Source organism: Mustela lutreola, chromosome 5, assembly GCF_030435805.1.
Source record: "Mustela lutreola isolate mMusLut2 chromosome 5, mMusLut2.pri, whole genome shotgun sequence".
Taxonomy (NCBI): Eukaryota; Metazoa; Chordata; class Mammalia; order Carnivora; family Mustelidae; genus Mustela; species Mustela lutreola.
The window spans coordinates 102,103,030-102,129,515 of NC_081294.1; the positions used below are offsets into that span (position 1 = coordinate 102,103,030).

At 38.4% G+C, this 26,486-nt stretch overlaps 1 protein-coding gene across 5 annotated transcripts in view; it reads right to left on the reverse strand.

Moving 5' to 3' along the window:
• FAM169A (family with sequence similarity 169 member A) overlaps nt 1-26,486 on the reverse strand; it is a 109,438-nt gene that overhangs the window by 16,764 nt on the left and 66,188 nt on the right. For all 5 annotated transcript variants that reach the window (XM_059175250.1, XM_059175251.1, XM_059175247.1 and 2 more), the window contains exon 6: nt 10,547-10,726. In XM_059175250.1, coding sequence (XP_059031233.1) covers nt 10,547-10,726 — 180 coding nt within the window. The remainder of the gene's footprint in view (nt 1-10,546; nt 10,727-26,486) is intronic.

A 26,486-nucleotide genomic window follows, 5' to 3' on the forward strand; every position in this document is an offset into this window, starting at 1 on the left:
TTAGAAGATGTGTTGCACCATTAAGGAGGAAATTACTCAATATTACTGAGGGGCATAAAATTACAATGATTATTAGACTCAATAGTATAAAAACACCAATTCTCACCAATCATTTGATAAATTCCATGCAAATATAAACAAATTCCCAACAAGTTTGTTTTTTAAGAGAACTTGTCAAAACTTGACCCCAGGGGCGCCTGGGTGGCTCAGTGGGTTAAGCCGCTGCCTTTGGCTCAGGTCATGATCTCAGGGTCCTGGGATCGAGTCCCGCATCGGGCTCTCTGCTCAGCGGGGAGCCTGCTTCCTCCTCTCTCTCTCTCTGCCTGCCTCTCTGCCTACTTGTGATCTGTCTCTGTCAAATAAATAAATAAAATCTTTAAAAAAAAAAAAAAAAAAAAAAACTTGACCCCAAATTCAAAATGAAAGAAGAAAGGGTTAAGAAAAAGGATATGGGAAAAAAAGATGAAGAAAAGGAAAAAGAAAAACTGAAATACCAGGGGGAAAAAGCCCATGAGGAAAGGACACACCAAGAACCTGGCAAATGACAGAGGCAGCATTACATCTCCTGGCAGAGCAGACTATCAAAATAATAATGCAGGGTGGCTCAGTGGGTTAGAGCCTCTGCCTTCGACTCAGGTCATGATCTCAGGGTCCTGGGATCGAGCCCTGCATCAGGCTCTCCACTCAGCAAGGACACTGCTTCCCCCGCCCTCTCTCTCTGCCTGCCTCTCTGCCTACTTGTAATCTCTGTCAAATAAATAAATTCTTTAAAAAAAATAATGCTAGAACAAGAATCTATATAGAAAAGGCAGATCCTGACCTCACATCATAAAATTAAATTTTAGATGGAGTCTAATACTTACTAAGAGAAGCAAATTATTTAAAAGAAAACTAAGAGAATACCTCCTAAACATAATGGTGCTGAAAGATTTCTCATAAAAGATATGAAAACCACAATCCGTAATGAAATATTATGATAAACCCATTACAGTTTAAAACTTTCTATGAGGAACTAGGCAACAGAAATTTCCTTTTTTTTTTAAGATTTTATTTATTTATTTGACAGACAGAGATCACAAGTAGACAGAGAGGCAGGCAGAGAGAGAGGAGGAAGCAGGCTCCCTGCTGAGTGGAGAGCTGGATGCCGGGCTCGATCTCTGGGATCATGACCTGAGCCGAAGGCAGAGGCCTTAACCCACTGAGCCACCCAAGGCTCCCTGCAACAGAAATTTCTAATGATAGAAATGTCCTATATCAGCAATGTCCAGTAGAGTAGCCACTAGCCACATGTGGCTAATGGAGAAATGAATGCATAATTTAATTTTAATTAAACTGAAATTAAATCTAATTTATATTAGTGACTGCCAAACTGGACTGCACAGTATTACATTAAAAAGATATCATAAAAACACAAATTAGGAGATTTTCAGAATAAGACAAAGAATTACTACTCTCAGCATATAAAAAAAATCCTAAAATTTAATTAGAGAGATAAAATGACCCCCCAAAAAAACTGGTAGATGTTATGAAAAGGATATTTACACATAACAAAACTGACAGGTCACTTAACAAAGGCAAAGACGGCAAACCTCACTAGGTGCCAGGGAAATGCAAGATGAAATAACTAGATACCATTTTCACACCCATCAGATAACCTAAGCATTCAAAGAATAAGGAAAACAGAAACTCCCACATTCTCTGTGTGAGAATAATTTTGCAACAGTTAGTAGAGTTGTAAAAACATATTGTATGCTTCCATTCTACTACTGGGTATATACCCTAATGACTTACACATATGTACAAGAAGATTTCTGTAATATTCACTACAGAGCTGTTTTTAAGTAGAGGTGGGGAATTCAACCTAAGAGCCCACCATTAAGGGATACCTGATTAAATTACAAAATGTATACAATAAAATACTATACAGAAACTACAACAAATTACAGCTACATATTAACAATGATAAATCTAAAAGATCAGTAAAAAACAAATTAGTATATATACAAATGATGTCATTTATATAAAGTTTGAAAACACATTAAACAAATTAATGTGTAAAAACACATTAACAAGTAAACATGTTAAATGTGTTTAAACACATTAAAATATGGCAATTCCTCAAAAAGCTCAACACAGAATTACTGTATAACTCAAGCAATTCCACTCTCAGCCAGAAAGCAGGGACTCAAACAGACATCTACGTACCAATGTCCACGGCAACATTTTTCACAATAGCAAAAAGGTAGAAAGAACCCAATTGTCCATCCATCAGAAGATGATTAGATTTATGAATGAAATGTGACATATATACACAATAAAAAAAAATACTCAGCCATAAAAAGGAATGGAATTTTTTTTGAAGATTTGAGAAGAGAATGTGCGTGAGCAGAGGGAGGGGCAAACAGAGAGGGAAAGAGAATTCTCAAGCAGACTCCCCACTGAGCAAGGCTCCAGACACATGGCTCAATCCCATGATCCTTAGACTGTGACCAGAGCCAAAATCAAGAGTTGGATGTGGGGTGCCTGGGTGGCTTAGTCAGTTGAGTGTCTCTTGGTTCTGGCACAGGTGGCATGAAATCAAGTCCCGCATAGGACTCCATGCTCAGCGCATTAATCTGCTTGGGTTTCTCTCTTCCTCTGCTCTCCCCGGCCTTTCTATGCATGCACACACACTCTCTCGCAAATAAATAGATCTTCAAAAAAAAAAATTTTTTTTTGATATATGCTATAACATGGATGGTCCTTGAATACTATGCCAAGTGAAATAAAGCACACATAGAACAACATATATTGTCTGATTCCACTTCTAGGAGGTACCTAGAAGAGGCAAATTCATAGACAGAGAATGAATGTGACGAATGCAACTGAATTCCACAACTACAAATAGTTCAAATGATAAATATGTTATATATATTACAGCCCGCCCAAAACTTGAAAAGTTTTAAAATAAAAAAGCAAACTAGGGGTACCCGGCTGGCTTAATCGGTAGAGCATGCAACTCCTGATATTGGGGTTGTGTGTTTGAGCCCCACACTGGGTGTGGAGATAACTTAAAAATAAAATCTTTAAAAATTGGGACACCTGGGTGGCTCAGCCATTAAGCTTCTGCCTTTGGTGCAGGTCATGATCCCAGGGTCCTGGAATCAAGCCTCACATCAGGCTTCCTATTCAGTGCTTCCTCCTCTGCCTGCTGTTCCCCCCGCTTGAGCATGCATGCGCTCTGACAAATAAAAAAAAGTCTTTATAAAAATAAAATAAATATAGAACTACCCTACAACCTAGTAAATGCACTAATGGGTATTTACCCAAAGAATATGAAAACATTAAATTTAAAAGGATATAGGTGGGATGGGAGGCCTGGGTGGCTCAGTCAGTTAAGCATCTGCCTTTGGCTCAGGTCATGATCCCAGGGTCCTGGGATCAAATTCCACATCAGGCTCGGAGCCTGCTTCTCTCTGGGCCTGCCACTCCCCCAGCTTGTACGCTTTCTCCTTCTTTTCACAGATAAATAAAATATTTAAACATAAATAAATAAAAGAATATAAGTACCCCTATGTTTACTGCAGCACTATTTACATATAATAGTCAAGATATGGAAGAAGCCCAAGTGTCCACAGGACAGATGAATGGATAAAGATGTGACATGTATATACCATGTCATATTATGCAGCCATCAAAAAGAATGAAACTTTGCCATTTGCCAACAACATGGATGGATCTAGAAGGTATAATGCTAAGCAAAGTAAGTTAGAGAAGACAAATGCCATATGCTCTCACACATATATGGAATTTAAGGAAACAAAGGGGAAAAAAAAACAAAAATAGACCCTTAAGTATAAAGATCAGACAGATGGTTACCAGAGGGGAAGTGGGTGGGTGGGGGGAATGGGCAAAATAGGTGAAGGAGATTAAGAGCACAGTTATTGGGGCACCTGGGTGGCTCAGTGGGTTAAGCCGCTGCCTTCGGCTCAGGTCATGATCTCAGGGGATCGAGTCCCACATCGGGCTCTCTGCTCAGAAGGGAAACACTTCCCTCTCTCTCTCTCTGCCTGCCTCTCCATCTACTTGTGATTTCTCTCTGTCAAATAAATAAATAAAATCTTAAAAAAAACAAGAGCACAGTTATCTTGGAACACCTGGCTAGCTCAGTCAGTAGAGCATGTGACTGTTCGTCTCAGGGTTTCAGTTCAAACCCCACACTGTACATGGAGATCACATAAAAATAAAATCTTTAAAAATAAAAATGATTTAAAAAAAGTATACTTATGTTCATGATCACTAATATATGCAACTGCTGAATCACTAGATTGTACACCTAAAATAGCTATACTAGAAAGTTTTTAAAAATGTAAAAAAAAAAAACCTCTCACAAATTAGCTTACAGAAAATTGACATTATCTTTTTTCTGTCCAACAATATTATAACTGTTTAATACGTACAGCTGTATGAATCTGTTCAAATCAGTTAGCATTTACATATTCTCCATAGAGTTCTTAGAATTAACATAGGAAAAATATATACATTTAAGAACTTTATCTTTTGTTACCATAATTAATACTGTGTTCTCTTAAACATTATTTCTTCTAACTAGTGGTCATATACAAGAAAGATACTTATTTACTTATGTATTCATTTTGTCTAGGATTAATTTTCTTGAGTTTTCGACAATCTGCTTCTTTCTTAGGGCCAAGACTGAAAGCCTTTCGTGATCTCTACCAACAAAAGTACAGCTGTCCTCCTTTAAATCCTGTGGTGCTTTACCTGTAGTGCTCTTAAGCTCCTTAAAGTATGTTCTACTTTACAATCTATTTCTTTAGGTTTTCATTTTAATACCAGTTTAGATTGCGAGTTTCTTGTGCATAGATTCCATGAATATCTCTTCTTTTGTGACAGCATTCTGTCTAGTTCTTTGCACGGAATGAATGTGCTCAATAAATGGCTTTTTCAGATTGTTTTAGTCCTGTGAAAAATGCTGTTGATATTTTGATAGGAATTGCATTTAAATCTATAGATTACTTTAGGTAGTATGGACATTTTTAACATATTTGTTCTTCCAGTCCATGAGCATCAAATGTCTTTTCCATTTCTCTGTGTCATCTTCAATTTCTTTCATCAGTGTCTTACAGTTTTCAGAGGATGGATCTTTTTCACCTCTTTGGTCAGGTTTATTCCTAGGTATTTTATTATTTGTGGTGTGATTGTATATGGAATTGGTTTTTTTAACTGCTCTTTGTGCTGCCTCATTGTTAGTGTACAGACATGAAATAGATATCTGCATATTGATTCTGCATCCTACAACTTTACTGAAACCATATCAGTTCTTTTTTTTTTAATCTATTTTAATTTGAGAGAGAGACACAGAGTGAGAGAGAGAGAAAGAGAGAACAAGCAGGAGGAAGCGCAGAAGACAAGAAGACTCCTCGAAAGTAAGGAGCTCAATGTGGGACTCCATCCCAGGACCCTGAGATCATGACCTGGGCCAAAGGCACACACTTAACCAACTGAGCCACCCAGGCATCCCTGAATCCATTTATCAGTTCTAAAAGATTTTTTTTTTTTTTTGAGATTTTATTTTTAAATTGTCTCTAGACCCAATATGGGGCCCAAACTTTCAACGCTGATATCAAGAGTCACATACTTCACTGACTGAAGCACTCCTACTTGTTCTAATAGTTTTTTGGTGGGTCTTACATTTTACTAGGGGCTAATATGTAAGTTTAAAAGTAATCCCAATAAAATTCCAACAAAATTTTTTTTTTAATCTAGTAAGTGGGTTCTGAAGTCTATACAGGAAAACAAGTAAGGTCAAAAATATGAAATGGGGGAGAAGACTAGTCCTTTTAAATAACCAAATGCTAAAATAAATAGAAGAGCAAAGTACTGGAACTTAAAAGATTAATAGAAAAAATAAGGAGATAAGAAATATACAGAAACAGGGGTGTCTGGATGGCTCAGTCGATTAAACATCTGCCTTTGACTCAGGTCATGATCCCGGGGTCCTGAGACAAGCCCTGCATTGGGCTCCATGCTCAGTAGGGAGTCTGCTTCTCCCTCCCCGCCCCCCCCCATCACCAGCGCCCCCAAATTGCTCCTGAGCTTGCATGCTCACTTTCTCTCCCTCTCGAATGAATAAAATCTTAAAAATATATATATATATATATATAATATATATATATATATATATATACACACAAACATATACATATACAAATTTAACATATGATCTAGATTAAGAGTTAGGATACTTTTCCTTAAAGGGGCAGACAATAAGTACTTTAGACTTACAGACCATATAGGCACTGTCATAGCTAACCAACTATAACATTTTAGCACAAAAGAAGCCATAGACAACATGTAAATGAATGAACACAAGCTGTGTTCCAATAAAACTTATTTTTTTACAAAAAGAGTTAGCACATCAGTGACCACTGTCTGCTGAACTGATATAGATATTAATGCAAATCAGTGCAGAAGATAAATTATTCAACAAATAATACTAGAGCAATCTTATACCTGTCAGGTAAAATAAAACTGGAACCGCACCTCATATGGGACACCAGGATAAATGCCAAATGGGTAAGATTCATGAGACCTTATTCATCCCATGTGTTTAGGTATGGGTATGCGATAGTACTGTGTAAATCAACTTTTCATAGGTACCTAATCATCTACTCAACCCTGAGGCCAACCCCATCCATACTTAGCATGCACTACCTATTTGTGGAATAAACAAATTCTCTTTCGAAAGCTTACAACGTACAACACTATAATCTTTCCTGGATCATTAAAAATATTCATGGAAACAAGCAAAGGTCATCAAAGAATACTAAGCATCTAGCAGCCATAAGGAACTACTAATTAAGTTGTAAAAGAAAATCAAATGGAAATCCAAGTTCTTCAAATATAATAAGTATTGTACAAGACAGAAAGAAGAGCACGAAACAGAAAATAGAGATGCCAGATAGTCTAAAATTTTCTATTTTCAGTATATTCCTTTATTTTCACACTACATTCATAAACATTATACAAATGAAATCAATAGAACATTATCAGGCAACCTCCTGCCTAAACAGAAGGATAAATTGAGCTAAAGCCCACTTAGACTATGTAAAAATAGATATACACCTGTAATTCACTTGGTATTCAATTTGTCATTAGAATTAGAAAAGAAGGGGTGCCTGCGTGGCTCAGTGGGTTAAGCCTCTGCCTTTGGCTCGGGTCATGATCTCAGGGTCCTGGTATTGAGCCCCACATCGGGCTCTCTGTTAGGCAGGGAGCCTGCTTCCCCCTCTCCTCTCTCTCTGCCTGCCTCTGCCTACTTGTGATCTCTTTCTGTCAAATAAATAAAATCTTTTTTAAAAAAAAGAATTAGAAAAGAGTATTTTTTTTTAAGATTTTATTTATTTATTTGGGAGAGAGAGCCCACACAAGCAGAGGGAGAAATAGACTCCCCACTGAGCAGGGAACCTGACATGGGGCTCAATCCCAGCACCCTGGGATCCTGATCAAACCAAAGGCAGCTGACCAACCGACTGAGCCATCCAGGCACTCCAGAAAACAGTAAGTATTGAGATCTGCCTACAGTGGGTGTGTTACATTCCTTCCCAAATTCAGTAAAACTATAATCAGATTTTAAGGGGAAATCTATTTTCAGATTATCCAGTTGTATAAAGGATTCATTCCATTCTCATGTATGGGTCTACACAGAAACTATGATTCAAGATGGGCATGCAACACTTGGTTCTTGTTTGCTGGATTTCTGATATTAAAAAGGGGGAGCAAACTAAGAACAAAACCATATTTTCAGTGGAAATAAAGATCTCTAGTTAGATGAAAATCAATGATAAATTATGTTTTAATAAAGCTTCCAAGTAAATTACCTTCTAGGACTAAATCTCACTTCATTAAGAGAAAAGCAGTGGTTTGGGAGTTACATTTATAAGTACAAATATAAATCCACCAATAGTTTTTTTTTAATATTTTATTTATTTATTTGACAAGCAAAGATCACAAGTAGGCAGAGAGGCAGGCAGCGGGGGGTTGGGGGGGAGCAGGCTCCCTGCTGAGCAGAGAGCCCGATGTGGGACTCGATGATCCCAGGACCCTGGGATCATGACCTGAGCTGAAGGCAGAGGCTTTAACCCACTAAGCCACCCAGGCGCCCCACCACCAATAGTTTTTAAATATCACCACAGTGTATATTCATACAATGGAATACTAAACAGCACTGAAAATGAATAAATAGAGCTATGTGAATCCACAAGAATGAATTCATAAATATAAAAATCGAACTGCAGGAGAATTCATACAGTATGTATCATTTATATAAAATTCTTTGTAAGATTTTATTTATTTATTTGAGAGAGAGAGCACACAAGCAGGGAGGGGTTGCAGAAGGAGAGGGAAAAGCAGGCTCCACAGAGCAGGAAGCCTGACACAGGGCTCCATCCCAGGATGCTGGGATTATGACTGAGCCAAAGGCAGACACTTAACCAACTGAGCCACCCAAAGCCCCAGTTTTTAAATATGTTAAACAATAGGACATACTGATGGAGGATACATAAATAAGCTTTGTAAGTCTAAGAGGGACACCTGGGTGGCTCAGTAGGTTAAGTGACCAACTCTTGGTTTTGGCTCAGGTCATGATCTCAGGGTAGTGAGATCAGCCCCGCATCAGCATCTGCACTGGGCATGGAGTCTGCTTAAGGTTCTCTCTCTCCTCTCAGCCCCAATCCCTCATGCACGTGCTTGTGTATACACTTTCTTTCTCTCCTTTTTCTCTCTCTCTCACCCTCTCTCGAAAACAAAAAGTCGAAGAAATATATGGGGTAAATAATGCCAAAATGAGGTGGTGCCTATTTCAGGGAAGGAAGTGAGTTAATTGGGTAGGTGTACAAATGGACTAGCAATGATCCATTTCTCATGGATGGCACATGCTGAATGGTACATGAGTTTTTGTTGTCTTATTCTTTACATCTTTTTATACGCCTGAAATTATTTAATTTTTTAAAAAGATTTTATTTATTCATTTGACAGAGATGACAAGTAGGCAGAGAGGCAGGCAGAGAGAGAGGAAGGGAAACAGGCTCCCTGCTGAGCAGAGAGCCCGATGTAGAGCTCGATCCCAGGACCCTGGGATCATGACCTGAGCTAAAGGCAGAGGCTTTAACCCACTGAGCCACCCAGGCGCCCCTTTTATTTCATTTTAAAAGCTACCACAACAGAGAACCCAAAAAAAAAATGGTCAAAGGACGTAAATATACATTTCCCCCAAAATACAGAAATGGCCAACTACCATATGAAAAGATGCTCAACATGAAATGCAAATCAAACCTATATAATAAGATGCCACTTTACACCCACAAGAATGGCTATAATCAAAAAGATAGTAACTGTACCCCTGAAAGAAATAATATATTATATATCAATAAAAATAAATAAAATGAAAATAAAATAAAAATTTTAAAAACAGAAAGAGAGTAACAAGTGTTGGTGACAATATAAATGGTAACTTTCATCCACTACTTATGGGAATGTAAAATGGTAAATGTGCTTTAGAAAATAGTTTGGAGTTTTTCATAATGTTAAATATAGAGTCACCATATGACCTAGCAATTCCATCCACAACTAACTGCAGAGAAATAGCCATACAAAAACTATACAAATGTTTACAGCAGCATTATTCGTTAACAGCTAGAAAGTGGAAACAATCCCAAAAGTCCATCAACTGATGATGGATAAACAAAATGCGGCATATCCATAAAAGAGAATATTATTCATCCATAAAAAGGAATGAAGCAGGGCGCCTGAGTGGTTCAGTGGGTTAAGCCTCTGCTTAGGCAGAGGTCATGATCCCAGGGTTCCGGGATTGAGCCCCACATCAGGCTCTCTGCTCCGCAGGGAGCCTGCTTCCTCCTCTCTCTCTGCCTGCCTCTCTGCCTACTTGTGAGCTCTGTCTGTCAAATAAATAAATAAAATCTTTTTTAAAAAAAATAAATAGGAATGAAGCACTGATTCATGCTACAACGCAGATGAACTTTAACAAAATTTATGCAAAATAAAAGAAGCTAGATACAAAGGGCTTATAATATAATCATATCACATGATTATATTTATATGAAATATCGAGGACAGGTAAATCCATACAGAAGAAAATAGACTGGTGGTTGCTAGGGGATGAAGGAGTAGGGGAATGAAGAGTGACTCCTAGTTGGTGCAGGGATTCTTTTTGGGGTAATGAGCATGTTCTGGAATTAGATACTGGTTATGGGTACACGGCTATGAATATAATAAAAATCACTGAACTGTACACTTTAAGAGGGTGAATTTGATGGTGTATGAATTATATGTCAACTTTTTAAAAAAGCCATCACACCTCAAAAAACTGCCATATACATGAGACTAGGGACACATCTGCAAAATGAAGCCCTAGGGACCCAAAGAATCCAAATTTAGTTAATAGTGATATATGCACATTTACAGTATTCCTCAGAAACAACTTAAAAGGAACAATGAAACAAGTTTAACATTTTTAAACTTAATTTACCTGTGTACATGAGAGAGGAGAGTGGATACCGCAAGCCAAGAGCATCCTCTGTAAAGGAATCAACAAAGTCCTCCAGCATATGAAGCCCAAAATCTTTGCCTCTGTATTTCTTTCTTACAAACATTGTATCAAGAACTGGCAGTTGGTAGCTTTGAGTAAGAAATGAGGCACATATGCTTCCTGCAGTCATGAAAAAAGAAACCCAGTAATTTTTCACATTAAAAGGCCATACATGTATATATGTTTAAAGAACATACATTAACAATCTAGTTAAGTTTTTCTTACCTTAAGAGTGTTAAAGAAATGTATCAATTTCATAATATAAAATGCTTCCAAGCTGCTGTTACACATAACTTCACAATGTATACATGTGATGATGATAGAACTATCTATGTATTTTGTCACAGGATCATCTAATAGAAGTCACTATTACCATTTTTAAGTATATACTAGAATATGCATTGCTATCTACAGACTTGCACAACTTCAAAACTCATCACCTATTACATTTTAAAACTAAAAAAGTGTATGGGATGACTGTTTTTAGTGTATGTGATGACTGTATATAGTGTAAAATGCGTGAAGTACCTCATCACAACTTCAGTACCTAAATAACCATCTATCCATTTTTCTCTAGTGAGTAGTCTCATTTTTATCTACTCCATAATGGCAAAGAAAGAAGTCAGTCTTCCAGATTTTTAAGGACCACAGAATGGAACTAAATGGAAACAGAGGCACTTGGGCAGCTCAGCCAGTTAAGCATCTGCCTTTGGCTCAGGTAATGATGACAGGATCCTGGGATCCAGCCCCAACAACCTGCTCTCTGCTCAGAAGGGGGTCCTTTTCTCTCTCTTCCTCTGCCCAATCCCTACCTCATGCTTGCTCCCTCTTGCTCTTTTTCTCTACCTCAAATAAATAAATAAAAATTTTTAGAAAAGTGACTAAATGGAAACATTTCTTAGAAATGGTTAAGTTAACAATCTTTTTGCTGTACATGTATTTTTTTAAAAAATATCTTGAATACTTAAACAGAAGAAATAACTTACAGTCACTAAATATGCCTCTTCTATTACACAGCTATGTTGATTTGTCTTTTTAAGAATGCTGATTTATGTTCTGACCCTCCAATTAGATGTGCTAGCTCCTTTAACACATTATAAGACAGTATATAAGTTGTGGGCATCACGATGGGGCATCCCACTCACTATTAACTTTAGAAATAGTTCATAGTTCATCAGTCAATATTCTCTTTTTGTGCCTCAAATTAAAAAAAACCTATTTATTGTTCTTCAATTATTCATATGATTTCAGATAATTCTAATAATGCAGTTCAAGGAAGACATAAAATTTCAGCTAACAAACATCTCACAAATGGACTTTTACCAATCATACCATTTGATGACTTGGTCAATATAACAAGATCTTTTTTAGCTGAACCAAATAATTTGGATTATCCATGACTAAATTGGGAGAATTGCAGTAACTTTCTGCAATAGTCTCCAAGACTCTCAACTAATTTAAGCTTAGAATAGGTAATTCTCATTGCTTAGATCTTAAATGCTGACATTCAGCTAGGATATTTCTACGGTTTAAAACATCTTATAGAATGGCTATTCTACAATGTTAACTATGTTATATACTTGAGGGGCGCCTGGGTGGCTCAGTGGGTTAAAGCCTCTGCCGTCAGCTCAGGTCATGATCCCAGGGTCCTGGGATCATGCCCCACACTGGGCTCTCTGCTTAGCAGGGAGCCTGCTTCCCCCTCTCCTCTGTCTGGCTGCCTCTGTGCCTACTTGTGATCTCTGTCTGTCAAATAAATAAATAAAATCTTTTTAAAAAAATGTTATATACTTGAAGTTTACTAAGAAAGTAAATATTCAGTGTTATCTCTACAAAAAAAAAGAAAGAAAATGGTAACTGTGCAGCAGTCTCTTTTAATTAGCTTGATTTTGGTGAATATTTCACAATGTATACATATATCAAATTATCAAGTCATACACTTGAATTATGTATCATTTTAATTGTCAATTTTACTGAATAAAGCTGAAATATATAAACAAGTTACTTGTAAGAGTATAACAGGTAGTCTCACCAACAACTACTATGACCATAATTAATTTTTAATACCTTGAAATCAGAGCTTTTTCATAGTAACTGCTAGTAGTGATTACAAAACCTAGAGACATTACTTTAGGGGCACCGGGTGGCTCTGTGGGTTAAAGCCTCTGCCTTCGGCTCAGGTCCTGATCCCAGGGTCCTGGGATCGAGCCCCTCTCTGCTCAGCAGGGAGCCTGCTTCCCTTCTTCTCCTGCCTGCCTCTCTGCCTACTTGTGATCTGTCAAATAAGTAAAAACTCTTTAAAAAAAAAAAAAAAGAACAAAAAAGAGGGGCACCTGGGTGGCTCATTGGTTTAAAGCCTCTGCCTTTGGCTCAGGTCATGATCTCAGGGTCCTAGGATAGAGCCCCGCATTTGGTTTTCTGCCCTGCAGGAAACCTGCTTCCCTTCCTCTCCCTCTGCCTGCCTCTCTACTTACTTGTCATCTCTTTCTGTCAAATAAATAAATAAAATCTTTAAAAAAAAAAAAAAGAGAGAGAGAGAGAGAGACACTACCTTATAAGCACTAGTAGTTCAAAGGACAAAGCAAAAATGAAAAGTGAAAGCACTATCTAGTTCTAATTCTCAATTCAGAGTCTGAGGATTTATGGCTGTTTCCTATTGTACATGCTCCAGGTTCCCTACAAAAGTATAATAATTACATGATGGAAATAATCCACAATTTGATTTTTTTCCACACAAACATTTCTTCTACCAGAGAGGAGGTAAATTCCAGCATCTTATATTGTTAAAATGATAAATTTATGAAACTACAGTATTCACAAAGTTTCAAGTTTTTCTACATTTATTTGTCATGTATATATTCACTGCAAAATAAGATGCTGATTCTCTTCCTTTATTTAAAAACTTATACAGTTGACCATTGAACAACTTGGGAGTTAGGAGCACTGACCTCCTGAGCAGCTGAAAATCCCCATATAACTTAACCCCCCAAAACTTAACTACTAACACCCTACTGCTGACTGGAAGCCTTACTGATAACAGTCAGTTATCAGTATATATATATATATATATATATATATATAACATATATATAACATCAGTATATATAACATACATATATTTTGTATGTTATATCTATCATATACTATAGTCTCCCAATACAGCAGGCTAGAGAGAATAAAATGTTATTAAGAAAGTCCTAAGAGGGGCGCCTGAGTAGCTCATTTGGTTAAGCATCTGACTCTTGCTTTCAGCTCAGGCCATGATCTCAGGATCCTGGAATTGAGTCTTGTGTCAGCCTCCATACTCAGTGCAGAATCTGCTTGTCCCTGTTCGTTCCTCCTCCTCTGCTCCTCTCTCCACTCATGCTCTCTCTCTCTAATAAATAAATGAAATCTTAAAAGAGTCTTAAGAGATAATATTTGTAGTACTGCACTGTATTTATTGAAAAAAAAAAAACACATATAGTAGACCCATGGAGTTCAAACATGGGTTGTTCAAGAGGCAACTGTACTTTAAGTGTTCTATCAGTACACAGAAATACCAAATAAAGAGCACAAAAACTTCCCATGTTACCAGACATGCTTCAGACCCATCAACAGCTGTAGACAATAGCACAATTAACTAGTAAAGCAAAACCACAACCTAACTTAGATGAAGTTCTCATTAAATTAAATTTACTAACTGTAATTAATTAAATTAAGCACTGCACATGGTATATTGAATACTTATGTATAATCCTCTAATTTTCCTCTTTGACCACCTTCTTCTATATACTCTCTCTGGGAAATCTCACTTACTCTCAAGGGTTGTTACCATGTATCCAAATGTTGATAATCACTAGTCTTTAATTTCTATAATGCATGAGACTTTTCCAAAATCAAGAACAGAAGAGCACACATAAATGTGAATGTAACAAAAATCACACAATTAGCTCAACAGAGAAAAAAACATTTGACAAAATCCAATACCTTTCATGATAAAAAATACTCAATGTCCTAACCTGATAAAGGTACTTAGGAAAAACTCACAGCTAACATCACACTCAATGGTAAAAGACTGCATGGTTCTTCCTAAGATCAGGAACAAAAATAACTGCTCATGCTCACTGCTTCTATTCAACACTATATTAGAGGTTTTAATTTGGCAAGAAAAGGAAATAAAAGGCAGCCAGACTAAAAAGAAAGAAGCAAAGCTACATTTATAGATACATACTTTTGTATATACAAAATCTTAAGGAACCCACTAAAAAATTACTAAAACTTAAAGGCAGTTTAGCAAAGTTGCCAAGATCAATATACAAAAATCAATTGTATTTCTATACACCAGCAATGAACAATCTGAAAATGAAATTCAAGAAAACAATTCCAGGGGTATCTGAATGGCTCAGCTGAGCATATAACTCTTGATTTGGGCTCAAGTCATGGTCTCAGGGTCATGAGATCAAGCCCCGCTGCATCAGGTTCTACAGTCAGCACAGAGTCTGCTAAAGATCCTCTCTTTCCTTCTACCCTTTCCCCCATTCATGCACGCTCTCTCTCCCTAAAATGAAATCTTTCATTAAAAAAGGAAAACAAGGGGGTGCCTGGGTGGCTCAGTTGTTGAATGTCTGCCTTTGGCTCAGGTCGTGATCCCGGAGTCCTGGGTTGAGCCCTGCATCGGGTTCCCTGCTCAGCGGGGAGCCTGCTTCTCCCTCTCCTACTCCCCCTGCTTGTGTTCCCTCTCTTGCTGTGTCTGTCAAATGAATAAAATCTTAAAAAAAAGGAAAACAAGGAACACCTGGGTGGTTCAGTGGGTTAAGCCTCTGCCTTCAGCTCAGGTCATGATCTCAGGGTACTGGGATTCAGCCCCATATCAGGCTCTCTGCTGAGAAGGGGGCCTGCTTCCCCCACCTCTCTGCCTGCCTGTCGACTTGTAATCTCTCTGTCTCTGTCAAATAAATAAATAAAATCTATTAAAAAAAAAAAAAGGAAAACAATTCCATTTATCACAGCATTAATAATAAAATTCTTACAACTTAACAAGATAGTATAAAACTTATATGCATATGAAAAACTACAAACATTGTTAAAAGAAATAAAAGAACTTCTAAATAAATGGAAAGATATCCACATTCATGGATCAAAAGATTTAACACTATTAGACATTAATATATTCCCCAAATTAGGGACACCTGGGTGACTCAGTTATTAAGCATCTGCCGTCAGCTCAGGTCATGATTCCTGGGATCGAGCCCTACACCTGGGCTCCCTGTTCAATGGAAAGCCTGCTTCTTGCTCTCCCACTCTTCCTGCTTGTGTTCCCTCTCCTGCTGTCACTCTGTCAAATAAATAAAATCTTTAAAATTTTTTTTTTAAGATTTTATTTATTTGACAGAGATTACAAGTAGGCAGGGAAGCAGGCAGGGAGAGAGGAGGAAGCAGGCTCCCTGCTGAGCAGAGAGCCCATGCAGGGCTGGAACCCAGCACCCTGGGATCATGACCTGAGCTGAAGGCAGAAGCTTTAACCCACTAAGCCACCCAAGCACCCCTAAAATCTTAAAAAAAAAAAAAAAAGATGTGTGTATGTGTGTGTGTGTGTATAGATATTTCCCAAATTGACTTAAAGATTCAAAATTCTCAACTAAATCTTTTTACAGAAACTGACAAGGTGATCCTAAAATTCTTACACAAATGCAAAAGACTGCAAAAAAGCCAAAACAATCGTAAAGAAAAAGTTTAAGGACTCACATTTGCCACTTTAAAACTTACGAAGCTACAGTCATCAAAACATTACAGTACTGGCATACCATACTTCCATACATATTGGAACAGTTACAAAGATCAACGGCATACAACTGAGGGTCCAAAAACAAAACCTCTTATTTATGGTTAACTGATTTTTGACAGGGGTTCCAAGGCAATTCTACAGAAAAACAATAGTCTTTTCACCTAGAGGGAAAAAACAATGCTGGACTCCCTTCCTCACACCATATACAAAGATTAACTGCAAGTGGTTGTCAACCTAAATATAAGACCTAACACTATAAAACTCTTAGACGAAAACACAGCAGTAAATCTTTATCACCTTGGATTAGACAAAGCTTTCTCAGATAAATATCAAAAGCAATAAAGAAAATAAATTGGATTTCATCAAAATTTTAAAATTCTGTGCTTCAAAGGACACGATCAAGATAGTGAAAAAACAACCTATAAAATGGAAGAAAATAGGAATACGCCTGGGTGGCTCAATTAGTTAAATGTCTGCCTTCAGCTCGGGTCATGATCCCAGGGTTCTGGGATTGAGCCCCACATCGGGGTCCCTGCTTACTCGGGAGCCTGCTTCTTCTTCTCCCTCTGCTGCTCCCCCGGCCTGTGTGTGCACACTCTCTGTCAAATAAATAAAATCCTAAAAATAGGGTGCCTGGGTGGCTCAGTCGTTAAGTGTCTGCCTTCTGCTCAGGTCATGCTCTGAGGGTCCTGAGATCAAGGCCCACATCAGGCTCCATGCTCAGCAGGAATCCTGCTTCTCCCTCTCCCACTCCCCCTGCTTATGTTCCCTGTGTGTGTGTGTCTGTCAATCAAATAAATAAATCTTTAAAAAAAGATTTTGAAAATCTTTAAAAATACATAAATAAAAATACATAGGATAAAGTATTTCCAAATTATATCTCCAAGATACTTGTACCTAAAATATATAAAGAATGCTTATAACTCAATAATAAAAAGACAAAACCCAATTTTAAATACGTATTTCTCCAAAAACAACATACAAATGGCTGACAGGTATATTAAAAAATGTTCAATGTCACCAACCAATGGGGATATGCAAATCAAAACAACAAAATATCACTTCACACCTATCAGGATGACTATTACTAAAACAAAACAAAACAAAGATAAACAAGTGTTCATGAGGATATGGAAAACTGGAACCCTTGTACACTGTTGATGGAAATACAAAATGGTAGAGCCACTATGGAAAACAGTATGGAAGTTCCTCAAAAAATCAAAAATAGGGGCGCCTGGGTGGCTCAGTGGGTTAAAGCCTCTGCCTTCGGCTCAAGTCATGATCCCTGGGATCATGTGGGATCAAGCCCTGCATTGGGCTCTTTGCTCAGCTAGGAGCCTGCTTCCTCCTCTCTCTCTGCCTGCCTCTCCACCTACTTGTGATCTCTGCCTGTCAAATAAATAAATAAAATCTTTTAAAAAAATAAATCAAAAACAGAACTACCATATCATATAGCAATCCCACTTTTGGGTATTATCCAAGAACTGAAATCAGGTCCCAGATATCAGCAATCCCATGTTCACTGCAGCATTATTCACAATAGCCAAGATGTTATGACAACCTAAATATCCCACTGATGGATGAATGAATGAAGACAATGTGGTACACACATACAATGGAATAATATTCAGTCATTTAAAAAATAAATCTTGCAATACGTGACAAAATGGATGAACCCTGAGGACATTATGCTAAGTTAAATAAGCCAGCCACAGAAGTACAAATACTGTACGACTCCAACCATGTAAGGTATTTAAATTAGTGAAACTCAAAGAAGCAGAAAATAGAACTGTGTTCACCAAGGGCAAGGGAGATGGAAATCGGAAGTTGCCAATCAATGGGTTTAAAGCTTCATTAATGCAAGATTAGTAAATTCTATGTAATCTGCTGTATAATATTATTTCCATAGTTTGTCAACTGTTATTCTATATTGTATTCTACACTTAAAAATCTGTTAAGAGTAGATCTTTGGTGTGTTTTTGTTTTTGTTGAAGATTTTATTTATTTATTTGACAGACAGATCACAAGTACGCAGAGAGGCAGGCAGGGAGAGAGGAGGAAGCAGGCTCCCTGCTGAGCAGAGAGTCCCATGCAGGGCTCTATCCTAGGACCCTGGGATCATAACCTCAGAGGCTTTAACCCACTGAGCCACCCAGGTGCCCCAATGTTAAGTGTTCTTAAACCAATAAAGTAAAAATTAATCTGTAACAGAGTGAATTTTATTTTATGATATGTGACTCTTGAAATAATTGAGGTGAGTGAGAACCCAGGCTAAAACAAACAAAAATGTATATACTGTAATGATCACATCTTATAAAATTCCAGAAAAACAAGCTATTCAGACGGCAGAAAAGTGTTTGCTTGGGGATTCATAGTGGGAGGAGGAATGGTTACAGGAAGCAAGAGAAACTTTCGGGGATAATGGTTATTTCATTATCTTGATTGTGGTAATAGTTTCACAGCTGTAAACCTATGCCAAAACACAACAAACTAAATTTTAAATATGGGCAATTTTTTTTTTTTAAATGTCAGTTATACCACAATAAAGGTAGGGGGAGAAAAGTGGTGGGAAAAAAAAGTCCAAATTAAAAATGAGCAAAGGATCAAACAGACATTTTCCCAAAGAAGACATATGAGTGGCCAATACACACATGAAAAGATGCTGGACATCCTTAGCCATTAAAGAAATACAACTGAAAATGTCAATGCCATGACACTTCATACACACAGCCTAAAATAAAAAAGATAAGTCCAGGGACGCCTGGGTGGCTCAGTTGGTTAAGCAGCTGCCTTCGGCTCAGGTCATGATCCCAGCGTCCTGGGATCAAGTCCCACATCGGGGCTCCTTGCTCAGTGGGGAGCCTGCTTCTCCCTCTGCCTCTGCCTGCCATTCTGTCTGCCTGTGCTCGCTCGCTCTCTCTCCCTCTATCACTGACAAATAAATAAATAAATAATCTTTAAAAAAAAAAAAAAAAAAAGGAATGAAGTGGTGGTAACATGCTGTAACATGGATGATATCTGGAAAGAGTATTCTAAGTCAAAGAAGCCAGGCACAAAAAACCACTGTGTCTGATTGAATTACTGTATAATCCCATTTATATGCCCAGAACAGACAAATCTATAGAGACAGAAATCTAGAGAGACAAGCTACTGGTCGCCCAAGGCCAGTGCCAAGGGAACAGTGCCAGTGAGTACAAGATTTCCTTTTGGGGTTGATGAAAGTTATCTAAAATTGATAATGATGACAGTTAAACAATTCGGTGAATCTACTAAAAAAAAAAAAAAAAAAAAGGAATTGTATAATTTACATGGATGAATTGTATGGAATCTGAGTACTACCTCAATAAAACTTTTAAAAATTTAAAAAGAACAGAGGCATCTGGATGGCTCAGTCAGTTAAGTAGCCAGCTCTTGGCTTCAGCTCAGGTCATGATGTCAGAGTAGTGAGATTACCCTACATGGGGCTCCGTGCTAAATAGGGAGTCTGCTTGAGATTCTCTCTCTCCCTCTCTTTGCCTTTCCCCACACACATGCTCACTCTCTCAAAACATTCTAAATCTTGGGACGCCTGGGTGGCTCAATTGGTTAAGCAGCTGCCTTCGGCTCAGGTCATGATCCCAGCGTCCTGGGATCGAGTCCCACATCGGGCTCCTTGCTTGGCAGGGAGCCGGCTTCTCCCTCTGCCTCTGCCTGCCACTCTGTCTGCCTGTGCTTGCTCTCGCTTCTCTCTCTATGACAAATAAATAAATAAAATCTTAAAAAAAAAAAGTTCTAAGTCTTCAAAATATTTTTAAAAATTAAAAAAAAAACAAGAAAGTAATTTATGTGTCATTCCAATAAGCCATTTATAATCAGATTTTTTAGATACTCCCCAAATCTGATCTTCCCTTAGTTGACGAATTTTTCAGGAAATCTCATCACCCCCCAGTGATGAGCAGCTGCTTATAGCAAAAAGTCAAGAATTCATCCTTAACTCATTTCTTTCATATCCCATGTACAATCCATCAGAAATCCTGCATCATTAGCTTCATAATCTATCTCAAATATGATGACTTCTACCCTATCTCCCTTGTCCAAGCCACCATCACCTCTTCCCAGGGCAACAGCCTCTGAACTAATAATTGAACTCAATTCCAGTATCCCCTCTCCTGTTTGTTCACACAACAGTGTTAGTTACCTGTTTTGAAGGCAAATCAGATTGTGTTATGTCCATGTTCAAAACCCAAAGAATTCTCATTACCCACAGAATAAATTCAAACCCTTTCCTTGGCCTATAGGACTATTCAGGATATAGCCCTGCCTTTCTCCATCCCTGTATCACACACTCCCTCTACTTTAGCCCCTGGCCCTCTTGCTAGTTCTCAAACACCCTGAACTCAATTCTGCCTCAGGGCTTCTCCATTTCAGTTCTTTGCCTCGAAACCTCTTCTCCTGAAACTTCATTTATCTCATCATCCCCTTACTTCCTTCAGAGTTGGTTACCCTGACCTTTCCATTTAAAACAATACTCACACACACATACTCTCCCTTATCTACTTCAGTTTTCTTCATAGCATTGTCTACTTGCCTATTCACCACCAACTCCTCCTCTAGAATCTAAGTTCTATGAAGGGAGTCTACACAATTTTTATTACTCTCTCAATTTCTCCCTCTTGCTCTTTCTCCTACTCACCTTCTTTCCCTTTTCTTTCCTTCCCTATCTATATAGCATCTTCCAAAACAGCTTCTGAAAGATGAATAAATTTCCATACAACTATTCAGGATCTATTCAAATTCAAGCACAGATATTCTACCACACTTGAGTGACTTTTTCTCTTCATGAAATCACTATTTCCTCTTTGTCCACTGGGAGTATGTCTTCCCTCACCTTCATAAATACTGGTTTAATGCCTCGCAAAGTCATCGGTAGGTGACTATCTCCACAGAGCACAGGCATAATGTGAATTCTAAACAAATAATGTGATTATACCTACATGAGAGACTTTGTCATTTACCACTAGACAAGTATTCTCATCACAGTCTTGATGCTTTATAAATTAGTTATAGCAACATCAGCTGTTGTAACAAACCAATATGGAAAGCTTAATGTAAGACTCAGTTTTACTTAGATAACAGTCCCACACAGGTGCTACTGCAGAATGGATATCTTTCTGAGGCACCATCATCCAAGAACAGTTTGTTACCTATTGTGGCCCAACAAATCATCCCAGATGTACTGGCTGAAAACAAAAATTTTCATTATTTATCACAACTTTCATATGTATATGGGAAACTGAAACAGCTAAAAGTCCAAATGGCTTCACTGCCACGAGATACAGATTGTATCAGCTGCTGACTGGAAGCACAGCTTCAATTCTCTTTATTGCAGCTGTTTGGGCTTCCTCACCACATGAGAGTCTTGAAGTAGTCATACTTCTTACATGGTGATTTAGCTTCTAACAGTACCAAAATGCAAACACTCAGGCCTTCTTAAAGTTTAGCACAGTGTCACTTGTGCTGCCTTCTACTGGTAAACCATGTCACAGGGACAGCCCAGATTCGAGCAGAGGGCACAAGCATCAACATAATGGAAACATGGTTCACTGGGGCCCACCAAAGTGACAGAACTCAGGTTCCTTCTGTCTCATGGCTTCTCCACAGACCAGGTGTTTACAATCCACTGCATTCAGCAGATGGGAGGAAAAGAATCTTAACCACTTTGACCCAACACCATACATACTATTTCTCATTACTTTAGGAAGAACTCGTCACACAGCCCCACTAAGCTGTGAAAATGAGAGGAAAACATAATCCCTGACTGGACAGCTACTGGCCAATGACTAGAATACAGAAGAGAAAGCACAAATCTCTGGTCAATAGTCCGCAGCCTCAGCTAACTTTCCCCTTTCTCTTATCTTCTGGTAGATTAACACTTCCTTTTTAACTGTCAGGAAATCAATGAGCACATCTCAGCAGATAGTACCTTTTGCTGGCAGACTCCCTCCACAGGTACATTTGGTTATCTCAGGCTGTTTCCAGTAACTTTTTTCCTTACACCAATAGTCATGAACACTCACTTTATATAAAAGAGTTTTGACTGATCTCATCTACATCTCAAAGTTACACTGACTTCTGAGGCACCTGGCTGGTTCAGTTGGTGAAGCCTGCAACTCTTGATCTTGGGAGTTGTGAGTTCAAGCCCCATGTTGGGTGTAGAGATTACTTAAAAATAAAAGCATAAAATCATAAATAAATATATATAAAATTACAGTAACTTTTTTTAAATTACAGTAACTTTTGTCAAAATCCAAACCTCCCCCATGTGATCAAAGTTACACTTCTTACATTGTATCTCTACTTACTGTCCCTTAGGGTCATAGAACTCTGCATGTCAAAACTGAACTCCAGTATTACCAAATCCACTCCTCCTCCTGTATTCCCAATCTTAACACCCTCCCACTTACGCACTCAAGCCAAAATCCCCAGGAGTCACCACTGGTTACCCTCCCTCCCTTTGGACATACAGACATTAGAGTCAGGGCACTCTGTCCACCCAAAAATCTCCCTCAAATCTTTCCTTCTCTGTCCCTATTGCTACATTCCTAGTGTAAGTCCTTCTTTCACCTGGACTACTAAAATAGCTCCCAAATAACAGACTTCCCTGATTTCAGAACACAGTTTCCCTACCTAATCACAAAGCCCTACAAAAAATTATCTCACTGGGGAGCCTGGGTGGCTCAGTAGGTTAAGCATCTGCCTTTGGCTCAAGTTATGATCTCAGGGTCTGGGGACTGAGCTCTGCGGTGGGCTCCCTGCTCAGTGGGGAGCCTGCTTCTCCCTTTCCCTCTGCCACTCCACATGCTGTGCACTCTCTCTCTCTCAAATAAGTAAATGTTTAAAAAATTACTTCACTAAAATATTTAATTATCTCTACATAAAATTCACTGATAGCTCCTTTGCCAGTGAAATTCCAAACTTACTTCTTTATGGCATTTAAGACCCTTCATAAGAAGACCCTCCGGGACGCCTGGTTGGCTCAGTCATTAAGTGTCTTCCTTCAGCTCAGGTCATGATCCCAGTGTTCCGGGATCAAGCCCCACATCCGGGTCCGTGCTCCACAGGAAGCCTGCCTCTCCCTCTCCCACCCCCACCCCTTGTGTTCCCTCTCTCAATAAAATAAAAATAAAATAAGATTTTATTTTAAATAAATAAAATCTTTAAAAAAATAAAATAAAATAAGAGGACCCTCCATCTTTACCTCTTCCCACTCTATCGCTATCCTTTAGTCCTTTAGCTTATCCTAAAAGTCCTTTAGCTTACCTAAGGTGGCATTCCAACTACACCTTGAACTTTCATGACTCTGCCTTCTTTCATATATTTCTATTCCATTTATATGTTCACCAAGACTGTTCTTTCCCTTCCCTCTTCTCTGCCTACTGACATTCTCCTTCCCCTTCAAAGCCACTTTTATTTATTTATTTTTAAGATTTTATTTATTTATTTGACAGACAGAGAGAGATCACAATAGGCAGAGAGGTAGGCAGAGAGAGAGGAGGAAGCAGGCTCCCCACTGAGCAGAGAGCCCAACGTGGGGCTTGATCCCAGGACCCTGAGATCATGACCTGAACCGAAGGCTGAGGCTTAACCCACTGAGCCACCCAGGCGCCACCCGCCCCCGCTTTTTTAAAAAGATTTTATTTATTTATTTGACAGACAGAGAGAGATCACAATAGAGGCAGGCAGAGAGAGAGAGGAGGCAAAGCCACTTTTAAATAGCACTTTCTCAGTGACACCTTCCTCTAGGCAAAACTTGCTGTTCCATTTTTCAATGACTACTGTTATTGATACCTCAAATACAGCATTTATCAAACTGAATTATAAGTAGTTATTTAATGACTGTAATTTCCTGTTTCATCCTCAAAATTTTTGGTGCTTTGAAGGCACAGGAACGCAAGACCAGCTATCTTTGTGTCTACACTGACAATGCAATCAGCCCTAAGAGATGCAATCACCCTCATAAGAGAATGCTTATCGGAAAGCAAGTGGCCCTTCAGGTGGCTAGAAATTCACATGCAAACAAAGTAACCATTTCCAAATGACACATTTCAGGTAGCCAACGAGTTGCTGGGACTTTCCATGTCTTTGCTCATTTCCTTCAAAAAAAAGGATTACACCTAGACAGACTCAAGACCCTACAATATAACCTCATTCTTCCAACACAAACTTCTAATGTTTTGCCTTTAGCTGTACTACTAGTCTTTATCATTTTATATCAGTTTTGATATTCCTTTTAAAAAAATCTTTAAACAGAATTTCAGTGAATAGGACATGAGCGATTTGTCCAAAAGGAGGGAAGATCACAGACACAGTTCTGTTAAAAAGTCTAAAAATCACAAGGAAAGCTGACTAGCAAATGATGAGAGGGAAAAACACTTTCATTATGAATTACTTCAAATGAGGATTACAAAAACCAAAAACATGTCTCTCAGCAGTGACTGTAAATCCCTTGTGACTCAACAATATGATTTACTGTACCTGTTTATTAGACTGTACTTCCTTCGTACGGTTCTTTGGTTGGGCTTTCACAAAATACAGGTTTTCGAATTGATCAAGATGGTTCATACTTGAAGCCAGATAATAATGGACAATTCTAAAACAGCAGCCAGTGGGTGTTCCCAATTTTGTTCCCTCCAGCTCATCTATATTAAATGTGGTACTTGATCTACACAAATTTTCACCTTCTCTATTTCTTGACATGGGGCAAAGAGTTATAAAATTTCCACTGAATTAACAAAGGGGCTACCCGCTTTTCAGCTGCATGTGATATTTCTCATTAGCAATTCCATACTTAGCACAGCCCTTTTATCATTACAGATCCTGTGAGGACTTAAAAAGTTCAGCCAGTTTTGCAGTGGACACTGATAAGATTCTAGATATAGTTCCACTTTTCTAAATGTTCTCTTTTAGGTGTTTTTTTGTATGTTTGTTTGTTTGTTTGTTTGTTTGTTTGTTTTTAAGATTTTACCCATTTATTTGACAAACAGAAATCACAAGTAGGAAGAGAGGCAGGCAGAGAGAGAGGGGGAAGCAGGCTCCCCACTGAGCAGAGAGCCTGATGCAGGGCTTGATCCCAGGACCCTGAGATCACCACCTGAGCTGAAGGCAGAGGCTTTAACCCACGGAGCCACTCAGGTGCCCCCCTACTTTTAGTTTTTAATCAAAGTTTAATGTGTACATTGTTTAGAGCACAATAGCCCTTAGACTGCAAAGAAAAAAAGCAGTCCTGTGACTTGCCTCCATGATCCACTTTTAAGAAACTATCTTAAAATTTTAGAGTCATAAAACAGTCGCAAAAATACAGAGTCCCATATACCCTCATCCAGCTTCCCTAATGTTAACATCTTACACAACCAAAGTACTATTATCAAAACAGGAAAATGAATATTGACAAAGTACTACTGACTACAGACCTTATTCAAAATTCACCAATTTTGCCACTAACGCTTTTTTTCTGTTTCAGAATCCAATCAGGATTCCACACTTGATTTAGTTTAGTATCTTTGTTTCTTTTTTAAGATTTTATTTTATTCATTTGATAGAGAGAGATCACGTAGGCAGAGAGGCAGGCAGAGAGAGAGAGGAGGAAGCAGGCTCCCCGCTGAGCAGAGAGCCCCATGCGGGACTCGATCCCAGGACCCTGAGATCATGACCCAAGCCGAAGGCAGCGGCTTAACCCACTGAGCCACCCAGGTGCCCCAAGAATAAATGAGAGGAGAACCAAAGTATTTATTAAATCAGCAAATCAGCTAGAGTAACTGGGTGCTCTGTTGTCTGAGCCTTCAGCTCTTGATTTCCACTGAGGTCATGATCTTAGGGCTGTGAATTGAGCCCCAAGTCAGGCTCTGTACTCATCAGGGAGTCTGCTTGAGATTCTCTCTCTCCCTCTCCCTCTACCTCTGCCCCCAGGTGTGCAATCTCTCTCCCTCTACACTAAATAAATGAATCTTGGAAAAAAATAAAACAGCAAACCAGTTTAAAGTATAAAGATCTCAGTTTTTTATTTTTGAGAAAAAGTGACCTCACCAACTGCATGCACTAATTCTTTTTTTTTTTTAATTTACTAATTCTTATCTT